Genomic DNA, 13,252 nt, shown 5'->3' with positions numbered 1-13,252 from the left:
TCGCGGCGATAGAACATTGGAGTTGTCAGACTGAATCGCTCTCAAGAATTTTTTTTGAGAAATTCCTCACAAATCACGGTTTTCTTTCGCTAGTCATTTAAGCGGAATTCACTAGGCGCAATCGACTGCAAGAGTATGTATGATGCTGGGAAACGCGCTGCGTCGGACTCCGTGAAAAAGAATTAACCGTGTCGACGCCAGGTATTGTTCCCGTCCAGTGGGACGTGACAGAGCTCTGCATTTATCGGCCGGCGAAGTGTGAATGAGAGCGGAACAAAAGGAAGAGGATATCAATTTAAACCTTGTTCTGTCCAAAAACAAAAAAAGCCTTCAGTTGCGAGACGACGGGGCTCCGTAATCCTTCTTTGTGGCAGCAGTAATTAGTTGTGGAAACGGAGCTTTGTTTCAAGCGCATTTCGCTTCGCCCGAAGGGAGCAAACTGGTTTGGTCGAACAACCGATACCGAAAGCGGGTGAAAGAAAAGAAAGGCCGGAGACAGTTTCCGGCGCACACCTGAGGTCGAAAGAGAGAGAGAAGGTGGCGTGTCGAGTGCGGAGAACACAGAAAACAAAAAGTAGCAAAACAAAATTTAGGTGGAGTTATTTACAAATAACTGCACAAATTTGCAAGTCGTTTTTTTTATGCAACAAACTAATTTAATAAAAGTATAAACGTAAACGAAGACTTGCCTGTTATTGTTTTGTTATTATTACGCGCATGCGCAAAGCGATTCGCGCGTAGTGCATACTTTCGCGCTGAATTTGAAACTGAATCCCAAAGCGGCGAAGCTAGAGTGGCTGCAGCGCCGAAGTGCCGCTCAGCCATGTATAACTTGGGGGATGCGGTGCCTATCGCATCATTTCCCGTAGACGAACTTCGCGAGGAAGAAGAAATAGTGAGGAAATACTTAAAAGATGTGAAGAAAGTGGACAAGCAGTGGACCGGGTACCTGGACAGTGATGATACGCTCAAAGAATTCGAGCGTGAGCTTGCGAGTATAAATGTCTCGTTTCAGACAGAAGTTTCTGCCCACCCCGATTCTGAGAAATGTAAGTATTCGTCCATCGTTTTACTACTTGCGATCGTGATCCAAATTTTCTGGGAACGTCGGACGGGTGCCAGCGGGCAGAAAACGTACAGATCTCAGCTAGTTTGAATCGCGTACATTCCTAAATTAGGGTTGCGCGTTTGCAAAATTAAACACGGAAGCCATTTATAGTTGTATGGGCTCACAATAAAAAAATGTAGCTTAATTAAGGTCAGGCAAGTCTTTAAAAAAACAATATAAGTAACATATTCTGTACCAATGGTATGATCAAATCTACATAAACGAAAGTTCACGCAACTAATACACAAAAGTAGATATGAGTACAAAATTGACAAAAATCAGTGCAATATTTATTGAATTATTTTTACATGTTTGCCTATTTTCACATAAAGCTCGTAGCAGAACACTAAGGTTAGCAGTGAGGAAAGGCGGGTTTATTTTACAGAAGTGGAATGAACATCATATCAGTTTACAGAAGAAAAAAAAAAGTTCCTAAACTTTTTTTCCCCTTCAAGTGAATGAATTTGCTAATATGAAAAAAAATTATAAAATGTAGTTATCGCTTATTCTAGTTCCACTTGTGTAAAATCATGTGATAGCCTTTAACTGGGGCTTTTCTGGCAGCAATAAATAAATCCCTTTCTCCACTGCCAATTTCAGTGATTTGTTATGATCCATTTCTGTGAATAGGGAGCAAATGTGTAAAAAACAAACTTCAATAAGCTGTTTCTGCAGAGTAATTTATTACTTCTTATAAAGACTTCCTCCATTTTATGTCTAAAAGGTTTATAAACTTCAAAACATTCACTATAGTGATCTTCAGATGGTATGTTGGTTATTGATATGTGCACATGTCATGGGAACCACTTTGACTTGTGCTTAATAAAAATAGACACTAGCAAGGCCTACAAAATTTTGTGTTCAGGCATTAGTAGGACATGCCACAGTGAGTTGAAGCCTGCTTAAAATTTATGACAAGGGTCTGTACAGCTTTGATGCATGAGCGTGTAAACCAAGTACAAATTTTCACTGTGGTGTTCAAATATTTTCAGCACGGCTACTGTTCTGCGCGAAGCAGAAAGGATGCGTCCTACCAATCGAGCTTGACTGCCCATTTAGGATTACTGCTAAATGTACGAAAGGGTGTGTATTTGGAAAAGAGCGCCATGGTGTCCACAGCAGACCAAGTGATGTAAGTAAAGGTTTGTATGTGAGCACATTTGTTGCAACAATACAGTGAGAGCAACATGGTCAGAGTGCCGTGGCCTTTGCCATGCTGCATATTACTGTGTACGAACTGCACAAGGAGTGAAATGTTCTACTAAAGGATAATTTATGGCACCAGGGATCGACACCAATTACTAGCAGGCAATATTCATATTTAACCTAGCTTCTGTATTCATAAGGAGATGTGCCATATTATCACATTCAACAGTCCTAGAAGGTATATTTCATGAGAAATCGTTAGAAAACGGAGGCGGGTTAAATTTGTCTACCCATTGCAAAGAATGCAACTGTGAGCCAATGCTTAACGGTATAAGGATTCTGGGCAGGAGTCGCGATCAGGTGGCACGGGAAATTCTTGAAGCCTTTATGATCAAAAAGAAGAGCAGCATTTGTGTTAGCGACTCGTCTGTATCCCTCTGTAGAAATGAAGTTTCATTCCTTGATAATTTTTTGTGACGGCATGCACTGTGCGACTTTAAGCCCGGAATTTTTAACGGCCTTGTGATGTTTAGTTAGGCGGGTTGTTAATTTCGTAGCTCGTTTGATTCTACTTTTGCTACCAGTGCTTTTTGTTGCTGTTGTTTTAGATTTGACCGCTGTTGTTTCTTTTGTTTTGACTCTGCTTTTGCTACGATCGTTTTTAGTTGCTTTTAGGTTCCTACTGTTTTTGCTCCCCCCTTTTTTTGACTATGCCTTTGGTATACGATTGTGTTTGACTGCTTTTGCTTCATTTCTTTGACTCTCCTTGAGCTACGAATGTTGGTGTTGGTTTAGGTTTTTGACTGCTTTTGCTTCATTTGTTTGACTCGGCTTTTGCTATGATCGTCTTTTGTTTTTGTTGGCCTAGTTTTTTTTACTGCTTTTGCTTCATTTGTTTTGACTCTGCTTTTGCTACGATCATCTTTTGTTGTTGGCTTAGGGTTCTGACTGCTTTTGCTTAACTGTTTTGACTCTGCTTTTGCTACGATTGTTTTATTGTTTATTTTTTATTTGTTAGGGTTCGGGCTGGTCGCTTCTCATGTCTTACTCTGCTGTTTTCGGTCCATACTGCATTTGCTATGAGATATGGCCTGCCTTCCGTTTAAAAAAAAAATGTTTTTTTTTGCCCCCCGTTTTTGATATATCTACTGAGGTTAGAAATATCTTGTCTGATTTCCTGTTGGTGCTGCTCGGCGTTCACGTGTTGGGTTTGGAGCGGACTGTGGCGATGAGTCTGATGCTTGAGATGGACGTATAAATATGCCACCTTTCCGTTTAATAAATAGTTGGTAGTGTGCGCATGTGGTGTCCCCTTCTTGTCTGTGTCCGTTTCCGTGTTGCGCCGCCGTTCATTTCCATCATGCACCAACTCGCCCCCCAGGCCGTTATTCTAAGGTATATTTCATTGAAATAAGAAGGAATATGTTCTGGTAATTCACAACACAAGCTGACTCTTCCCTTTGCTTTCTCTCCAAGACTCAGAGTAATGCCACTCCTGACTGGGGTCCAGCAACATTTCCAAAGAGGAAAATGAAGCTCCAAGGCACAAAGAAAAAAGGGTGCATAGCCAGGATGCACACAAAAAGGATTGAAATGTTTCCAGAGTACAAGGTGTGTGAGGTTGTTATTTGTTTTTAGAGCAAATTAACCTTGTGGAAACACCCCATGCAGCTATGATGTCACTAACAATTGGAGAACAAGGAAACCATGAACTGAGTGGTGCATTACTGAATGTCTTGTGCAGTCTTTGTTCATAACATGCAGGCGGTTATTTCACTACCTTTGCACATATTTATCACAGGACAATATTATGAATGCAATTGAAGTGTTTGAGTTTTTGAGAAACCAGTAAGAAAGTAGAGGACATGCAAGCAGAAAAACTAACTAATATCAAGGGGCAACGATGTTATAGCAGAAAAACAAATTGAAGCCATAGAAAAGAGAAAAACTGGCAGCGGCAGCAGTTAAACTGCTAGCGCACGGCATAACATGGATGTGTTGACTGTCAGGGCTAGGACTGCCAGTTTGCCAGCTCATCCTCAGGCTATGTCCTGTGTTCACAAAACCTTTTACAACCCCTATAACACTATCATTGAAATCAGTTATCAGCATGGTTTCAACATGGCTATGGATTTTATAGTGCTCATTTTAAAAACATAGAAGATTTGATAGGGAATAGCGCATAATGGGTCAAGGGACAAGGAATGCTCCGAAGGCCTCGTTTATTCGTTGCCGGTGACAAGTGGGAAAGAATACAGACTGGCAGATGCATGAACGAAATGCTTCTTGAATACAAAACGAATTTTGAGCAAGCTTGCAAAAACCTAGGAATACATTGCAGAGACTGCCCCTCAAAAACATGTGCACCTGAGTTCAGCAAATGCAGAGTAATGGTTAAACACAAAGAGCAATTGGTCCGCGAAGTCATCGAGGTAGCGTCGATAGCGAGGCTGGGTGACCATTGCAACAGTACACCGTCTATTGCTCTAACAAAGAAAGAATTCGATATGCTAAAAGTTTAATTTACAGTTATGATTACTAATCTTCCTTTGTCATTTCAAGTTGCGAGAACGATATGGTTGTGATGCATGTGTTTTGACGGTGGTGCAGATGTTATAAGAAGCTGCGTTTCATCGAAATAAACTGCAGCACTTGTTCCTTTCTTGTCCCGTTATTCGGCGCTGTTCCGTATCAAATTAATAACCAACTTGCCCAAGCTGCTGTCCTAGATAGAAGATGCAAGTCTTTCTTTTTTACTCACATTGGCACGCTGAATATTTCAGAAGCTAATTAATATTACTATGTATGGGGTTTAACATCCCAAAGCGACTCAGGCTATGAGAGGTCATAGTGGAGGGCTCCGGAAATTTCAGCCACCTGGGGTTCTTTAACGTGCACTGACATCACACAGCACACGGGTGCCTTGCTTTTCGCCTCCATCTAAAAGCGGCCACGGTGGCCGGCATTCGATTCCACATCCGTGGGTACAGTAGTCGAGTGCCTTAACCACTGCACCACTGCTGCGGGTTATTTCAAAAGCTAAATTACTTGATGCCCAACATTCATGTCTTGCTGTCAATATGCAAATATAATGAAATAAGGACACTATTATATTGTCACCAAATATAATGAAATAAGGAGACTATTATATTGTCACTTGCTTGTGGACACAGCAAAGTGCATATAATTGCTTGTACATATTTTTATGCTAGCACATATGAAAACTTGCCATTGAATTTTTTTACATACTTCATATTCCCTTTATTATATTGCAGATAGAACTTCCACGCAACTGTTCTGCGTACAGCAGGAAAGCGGCATCAAAAGCTGTAATGGCACGTTTGGAAAGTGCACTGTCCTCGGACAACCAGTATGCACCAGCAGTGGCCCGTGAAGTGAGAATATATGTGAGCTTTAATGCAAAAGATGGCCACACACAACATGATTTTGGCATGGCACTCAGCTTTGGCCAACCAATGAATGCTGAAGTGTCAGCCAAAATAAACCAACTTGTGCAGCAAGGTATTACATCAGTGACTGAAGTCCAAAAATGCTTGCAATTTTATGTAGAAGATGTTCTGTTTGCTAATAAGGAACCACCACAGCACTCATGCAGAACATTTTATCCAACACGAGATGACATACGCTCACACATACAGTCTGCAATCCGAAAAGACAGATACAGCTCAGTGGATCAAGTGAATGCGATGAAACTGATCGAAGATCTTCGAAGAAAAGACCCTACAGGAAAATACTTTTTCCAGCCATACAAGCAGCACCCTTCACAAGAATCCAGCACTATGCCATCACAGAAAAATGACAGCGTTCTCGAAAGTGTTGCAAGTGAATGCGAACAAACACTCATGTTTTGCATGCAGACCGCATTCATGGAATCAGCTCTACAGAAATACTCCGAAGATGTTGTATGCCTCGATGCTACAAATAAGACTACCGACTATGCACTTCCTTTGTTTTTTTTGGTAGTCAAGACACCAACGGGCTATGTTATTGTAGGCGTGTTTATAGTGCAATTCGAAACATCTGAGTGCATTTCAGCAGCATTAGAGGTTTTTAAATTGTGGAATCCAAATTTTTGCCCCAAGTACTGGATGATTGATTTTAGCCAGGCAGAAATTAATGCCATAAATTTGACATTTCCAGACAGCCGCATTGCTCTCTGCGATTTTCACCGTGAACAGGCTTGGGAGCGGTGGTGCCGGAAAAAAGAAAATAATATAAATGACAAAAATCAGGCACTATTTTTGCTGCGTAAGCTAGCTAGGGCACATAGTGCAGAGGATTTTGCCATAGCGCTTCAAGACATGCACTCGAGTCAGGTGTGGACTGACAACCCTGCGTTCAGGCATTATGTGGAAACCCAATGGCTTCCGGTAAAAAAAATGTGGGCAACCTACCTCAGGCCTGGCCTCACAATCACAACAAATAACGGCACTGAGGCACAAAATAAGATGCTAAAAGAGTACTACCTCAAGTCACACAGTGGCCGCCGAAGCTTGACTGGCCTCTTACAAACACTACATACTTTCCTTGCAGATCGACAAGTACACTTTCAGAGAAAAAACTTACAGTCCTCCTCAGAGTACAGATTGTATCATGACAACATCCCACCATACTTGCACAACAGACCACGTAGCGTAGTACACCACATAATGAGCAGGCTGGCTGTAGCGGCGGACTTCATTAATGAATCGATCACAGCAGGGTGTCAGAACGGTACTTTTCTGGTGAAAAGTGCCACATCTGAAGGGACCGTCTACACAGTAAACTTTGCCGTGCCGAGCTGCAGCTGCCACGACTTCCAGAAACACGGCCTCCCATGCAAGCATTTTTGTGCAATTTTTTTGCTATGCGAAGCATGGGGATTTGACCAACTCCCACAACACTACCGTGATGGGCCACTAATGGCACTTGATCATGGTGTCACCACGCAAATTGAGGACGGCCACAATAACTGCTACAACGTGTCGCCTATGACAAATGCAGACATAGTTGACAAATCAGGAAATCTGGCCTTGGAAAAATCATGCTCGCAAGGTATAGGCCAACTAAAAGCCAAAGTTCTGCAAGAATATGAAAGGGGAAAAAGTCTAGCCTACTACTGCACTGACAGCAAGGCCTTAGAGTATGTGCTTGCTCAGCTGCAAGAGTGCACTGCACAGCTGCGAGAGGGCACGCAGGCAACTGCAGGCTTAAACTTGCGAGGCTCACCGACCAAAGGCTGCTCGGGAAAAAGGAGCCAGGATTGCAGCCATAAAGATGTATCCGAACTAAAAAAACAGCGAACGGCTAAAAATGAACACTGGCGCAGTAGGGGACGTGTTGGCGAAAAGGCGGAAATTCTTAGAGCCACATATAACACAGCACCATATATTGAGCAGGAGTAACAGCAATTCACTGGCAACACGAGCAACTCTGTTTAAAAAACAGGATCACGTTCGATAGAACTGCCAGCTGGAGTGAACTGCAGCACAGCTGTGCTCATTGCCCTGTGCAAACAGATCTGGGAACACACATCACCTTTTACCAGTTGGTGCCTATTGCACACTGCTGCATCTTCATATTGATTCCTGTTGTTAGTGGATTATTATACTTCCTCATTTTGGTTTAGAAATTTAATTTTTTGTCTGCACTTTTACAATTTTAATTCTCTTGTGTTGATTATCAGCTTTAGAAATGTTTTGAAACATTCGCTGCCAAACCTAGGGCCTACTCAAGTGCCAGCTTTTACTGTAGTCTTCATCATGTAAACCTTGATGGTAAAATGAGCATTAGAATGTGTTTGCTGTATATGAAATTAACATGTTAGTGTACTTACATGCACTGCTTTGTAACTTTGTATCTAGAAAAAAGAAAGCATGGTTCAAGTACTGCAATTTTATAGCATCTAACTGCATCACTTTTCGAGATTTTCTGCCATTTCTGTTTGATTTTATGAGAACTTGAAATTAGTTCTGCCATGTTCTTTTTTTTTTTTTTTTTTGCATTGCATTAGCTTCTTTGCATTTTATTGTCTAAACCTTTCAATACTGTGCACAACAGTGAAATGAAGGCTTTCTGATTTGTTATAGTTAAGAGAATTTTGAAGTTCTGCCGCAATAAAAGTGTTGTGTGAAATGTGAAGAGGATCGAACGTGTCTGAGCGACGAAATACTGAAATGTCAAGCATATTACACAGAGCCAACTACTCACATTTATGCCTGTAAATTGACTTGACTGCTCACTGTATCAGAAAGCATGAATACAATTTTGAAGGTTGACATATTGCATAGAAAGCATTTGGTAAATACTCGCAGATCATGACTAGCAGCCTACCGACATGTCTCAAGAGAAAAATATATAATAGTTGTGTCTTACCAGTACTCACCTGTGCGGCTAAAGAAAAGGGTTCTATTTAAGTTGAGGATAATGCAGAGAGCTATGGAACGGAAAATGGCTGGTGTAACATTGAGAGATAGAAAGCGTGCAGAATGGGTCAGGGAACAAACTCGAGTTAATGATGTCCTAATCGAAATTAAGAAGAAGAAATGAGCACGGGCCGGACATGTAATGCGAAGGAAGGATAATCGATGGTCGCTAAGGGTAACAAAATTGGATTCCGAGGGAAGCAAGCGTAGCAGGGGGCGGCAGAAAATCAGGTGGGCAGATGAGGTAAAGGAGTTTGCAGGAGTCAAGTGGATGCAGCTAGCCCAGGACCGGGTTAATTGAAGGAATACGGGAAATGCCTTCGCCCTGCAGTGGGTCTAGTCTGGCTGATGATGATAATGATAGAAAGCTCGTTCTCTTACTTTATCGCCCACAGACAATTACATAAATTGTAACCTAGATGAACCACACTGACACGGGATCAAATCTCGGCTACGCCGGTCGCATTTCGACAGAAACAAAATGCAACAGCGCCAGTACCGTTTGCTATATCAGTGCACGTCAAGGAACCCAAGATGATCCGAATTCATCCAGAGTTCAAGAAGAGGGCTTGGTCGGGCTGGTTGGTTCATGTTGAACGGAAAGAAAAAACAGCTCAAACGCACGCCCTGTCCGTTTGAGCTGTTTCTTCCTTCCGTTCATCCGGAGTTCTTCAGTAGCTTTTGGACGCAAAAATTCGGCACCCACAAACCATATCTTCATCAAAAATGGGCGCAGGGAGGAGGCAAACGCACAAAAACATAACATGGAAAACTTGTGCAGCGCGGCACACAAAGTTTACCATTGAAGCCAAATTTAAGCGCTATTTTGCCAGCCATACAGGCGGCAGCATTCCTTCGAGATGTACTACAACCTTATCAACCGAACACTTGAGCGGCCACCGTGTGGACAACGCGCGTTGGCGTGCAAAGCACTGTCGACGATCAACCGAAGACCGCGCACAACGTCTGCTTAATATCCCAGCACGGCTCAGGCTATGAGGGACGCCGACATCGCACAGTACTCGGGCGCCTTGCTTTTTGCCTCCGTAACCTTTCTAGCCACCATACCTCCGTTAATCGAAAAGCGGCCGCCGCGGCCGGATTGAACTCGCATCCTAGTGGTCAGCAGTCGAACGCCCCAACTGAGCTATCGCGGAAGGGTTCGGACAATGTCAGTCACCGACACATTCAGTGTGATGCGCACGTGCACACACTTTGCAGTCAACACATGACGACATTCACATCGAAGAACACGCTCTCATGGTCACTAGGGGTGACTCTGACTACTCTGACTATGCTCACGGTAAGACGGTAAAACAAGTTTGCTTTTCTACACTTCCGCTCACCGTGCTTCCGCTTAACTTTTTTTGTTTAGTATTTTTGGTCTCCTCTCTCAATCTCCTCTCTCGACCTCATGTGTGCGCCGGAAACTGTCTCCCGCCTGGGGGCTGGGATGCAGTTGCACTAGACGTATAGATTAATGACTATAGAGAACTCTTGTGTGTTAAGGAGGCGTGAACGTGCATCCGTGGTCGGCGAAGCGACAAGAGGATGCCCACAAAGAGAGAGAGAGAGAGAGAGAGAGAGAGAGAGAGACGCCACTGTAGGTTGGACGGTGATGTGACGACGGACTTACCAGCGGGCTAACGACGGCTTTTGTACCAAGCTGCCTATTTTAGCCCATTTGTACAGACTCCCCCTGACCCCTCCCTCCTTCTTCGCGTTGGAAAGAAAGAAACTTGGCGACCGCTGCTGCAGAAGCACGCTTCGTGGAACCTCATTCCCGGGGACTGGAATGTTGGTCTCGGCTAGTGGGAAAGAATGCGAAACTTTCTAAGCGAATATGGTCAAGGGATATTTGCAGTTACATAATCGGAGAATCAGGAATCGGCTCCCGAGGGGCTTAGTGTAATACCGCTCATTAGCATTGATTTATGATTTTTTCATGTACACTGCGGAAAATAATCCAATCACTTTTGGTGGCTATTAGTGTGCAGCTGTATAAATGGCCAAATACATTTTCTGTGCAGCCGTCACAGCCTCCAGGACATTGCGGAATAAGCTAGAGGCCCCTTTACTTTGCTTTCAGTTTGAAAACGTTAGATGCCGGTCCTTCCATTGCTTCTGTAATGAGAGAGGGCGGCAGTTTCTAGAGAGGATGACTGAAACTCGTTCTGTCGCAGCTTCACGCTTTTTCTGCATATGCACGATCCGGCGAGCATGCGGGAGCACGTTCTCGGAGTCGAGTTTCCGCCACAGATCAGGAAGGATCCCTTCTCTCACAGTCGATACGAAGATTGCAAACAGGAACCCCCGTAGGCTTCAGCGGCGAGTCTCGCTATGCGAGTGACCCGATACAAATCGCCTATTGCTCTGTCTCGGCATAAATTAGGCTGTAAGAATAACATATGTGCATTAACAGGAAATCACTGTCTAGAGTGAAACTTAGTGCAGTGATCCTCATTTTTCACAGACACCTTCCAGAGCAGCTAATGTCTGAAAAGAAGAAAGCTGATTTGGTGGCGCTTGTAGCGATATTTGAATAGTATCGGCTACGCTCCCGAGATGTTGTTGCCATATAAACTGAGGAAAATCGGTACATGAAACCAAATAATAAGTGCATAAATACCCGCCCGTGTTGTCGCCTTGCCTAATGTTCGTTTCTGCGGTTTTATCTTTACGATGTCCCACTAATTGACTTACAGCCACGCTTTACTAAGTGACATTAAATTTGATGGTCATATATTTGGACTGTGAAAAAGGCTGACCGCCGAGGAATTGATGCGTTTGAATTGTGGTGCTGGCGAAGACTCTTGAGAGTTCCTTGGACAGCCAGAAGATCAAATCAATCGATATTGTCGACCATAAACCCTGACTGCTCATTGGAGGGTCAAATTCTGAAGTTAAAGCTCAGCTACTTTGGTCATCTGATGAGAAGAGAGGAGTCGCTGGAGAAAGATTTGATGTTGGGAAAGGTTGAGGGTCGCCGGAGAAGGGGTAGGCAGCCAACACGGTGGTTAGATGGCATCCTCGAGGCACTGCAGATGAAGTTATGTGATGTTAGGAAGATAGCGAGAGACCGGAAAGTGGCGTGGCATGGTCCATAGGGTCACGAAGAGTCGGACACGACTGAACTACTGAACTGAACTGAACTGAACTGATATTTCTTGGGCAGTTCTTTTCGCAAAAACTCGATATATATTTTATATCAGCTTAACTTCGCTTTGTACCAGAGCACCAAGAACAAAACAAAATCGACGTCCACGGCAGCAATTAACATTTACATCAAGAGCCAATATCCTACCGATCTTCTTAGGCAGTCAGTACTCTATTTGTTTTGCACATCCAAATAACAATCCAGGTCGTGACCGCGGCTGTAAAGGTCCGCTCAGAGTGCAACTATTTGTAATAATAAGCACTTTCTCCATCTTTGCATCTACCTACGAGGCGCTGTATGGTTGCAACAGAAACCTATTGACCTTTCAAGTGAAAATTTTCAAATACGGACTTTCTTTAATAACTGCATAGCTTGCCTTTGTATAACACGTGCTTTTGGACAAGTTGGTTTAACGTGACTGAGGTAACTCGCGCCGAGAAAGCACAAAATTGGACGCAACACACAGGCATATAATTTGCGTTCCTGGAAATAAACTAATAGTTGTTAGGATAGCGTATGTGTGTTGCGTCCAATTTCGTCCTCTCTCGGCGGCAGTCACCTCGGTCCCCTTTGCAGCGTTTGGGGGTCCTTAACCCCAACTACTCTTTCATTTTAAATATCGCCTACTTTATTTGCTTGCCCACTTTTCTTCTGGAACGTATCCACATTCCTTAGTGAAAAAAAGCCGTATGAGCCCCAATACCCTCATACAAATTTCTCATACTAAACTCATACAAATGTCGTACAATCTCATATATTTCTCATACGCTGAGTAAGATTTGTATGATATGATATTAGATTTGTACCAAATTAGTATGAGTTTAGTATGAGAATTTGTCTGAGGTTATTGTGACTCATAGAGGTTTTTTTCAGTAGGCAAATATCGCCAGACATTCACCGCCAGCAATGGCGAAAGCTTTTCTATACGAATTGGTATGACTTAGCGAATACCACCGTTATTGTTGACAATGGCCGCATATAGTGTTTCGTTCGTCGCCACCTTCCTTCTCCTTACATAAGCACAAAGCCTCGCCGTTTGCCTAGCCTTATATTAGCTGAAAACCGCTGACCGACTAAGGCGAGTCCTTTAGGCAAATGTAATTCCCCTATGTCGAATATGTATACGTTATTATGGATCCCAGTATCACATGTTCACACCTTGGGCACTCACGGTCAACGTAGTAAGTGCGTAAGCTAGCTCCTTAGTGTTCGAAGGCGCGCTTCTAGAAAACCATCGGATTTATGCAAAAGCGATGTCCCATATTCGAATTCTGTGTGCCCCGGGCTTATGCCGAAGGGCACATTTGAGCAATAAAAAAGTGCGTCGATGGATCTCTTTCAGACTGAAGCAAAGATAAAATAAAGTAGTGAGCACCTATTACAGTCTACAAATTAAGGGCTTCACAGCAGCCCTAT

At 43.2% G+C, this 13,252-nt stretch overlaps 1 protein-coding gene across 1 annotated transcript; it reads left to right on the top strand.

The window, feature by feature from the left end:
• The first annotated feature begins 502 nt into the window (after nt 1-502).
• LOC146179549 (uncharacterized) lies at nt 503-11,172 on the top strand. The gene is made up of 6 exons (XM_084579605.1): nt 503-1,049; nt 2,101-2,240; nt 3,731-3,865; nt 5,530-5,661; nt 9,901-9,982; nt 11,153-11,172. Exons 1-6 carry the CDS (start codon nt 824-826, stop codon nt 11,170-11,172), a joined length of 735 nt encoding a protein of 244 aa, XP_084435731.1. The 5' UTR covers nt 503-823.
• The last annotated feature ends 2,080 nt before the right edge of the window (nt 11,173-13,252 follow it).

This window comes from Amblyomma maculatum, chromosome 9 (genome assembly GCF_055883805.1).
Source record: "Amblyomma maculatum isolate TAMU_Amacu chromosome 9, ASM5588380v1, whole genome shotgun sequence".
NCBI classification, from domain to species: domain Eukaryota; kingdom Metazoa; phylum Arthropoda; class Arachnida; order Ixodida; family Ixodidae; genus Amblyomma; species Amblyomma maculatum.
The sequence above is the reverse complement of the archived record's forward strand: the minus strand, read 5'-3'. Positions and strand labels throughout refer to the sequence as shown.

What these genes read in the sequence shown, in the direction of transcription:
- LOC146179549 (XM_084579605.1), top strand. Translation starts at nt 824, where the DNA reads ATGTATAACTTGGGGGATGCGGTGCCTATCGCATCATTTCCCGTAGAC. An exon ending in AAATGTTTCCAGAGTACAAG is followed by an intron (nt 3,866 to 5,529) that starts GTGTGTGAGGTT and finishes ATTATATTGCAG; the next exon opens with ATAGAACTTCCACGCAACTG. An exon ending in CTACTCTGACTATGCTCACG is followed by an intron (nt 9,983 to 11,152) that starts GTAAGACGGTAA and finishes CATTTTTCACAG; the next exon opens with ACACCTTCCAGAGCAGCTAA.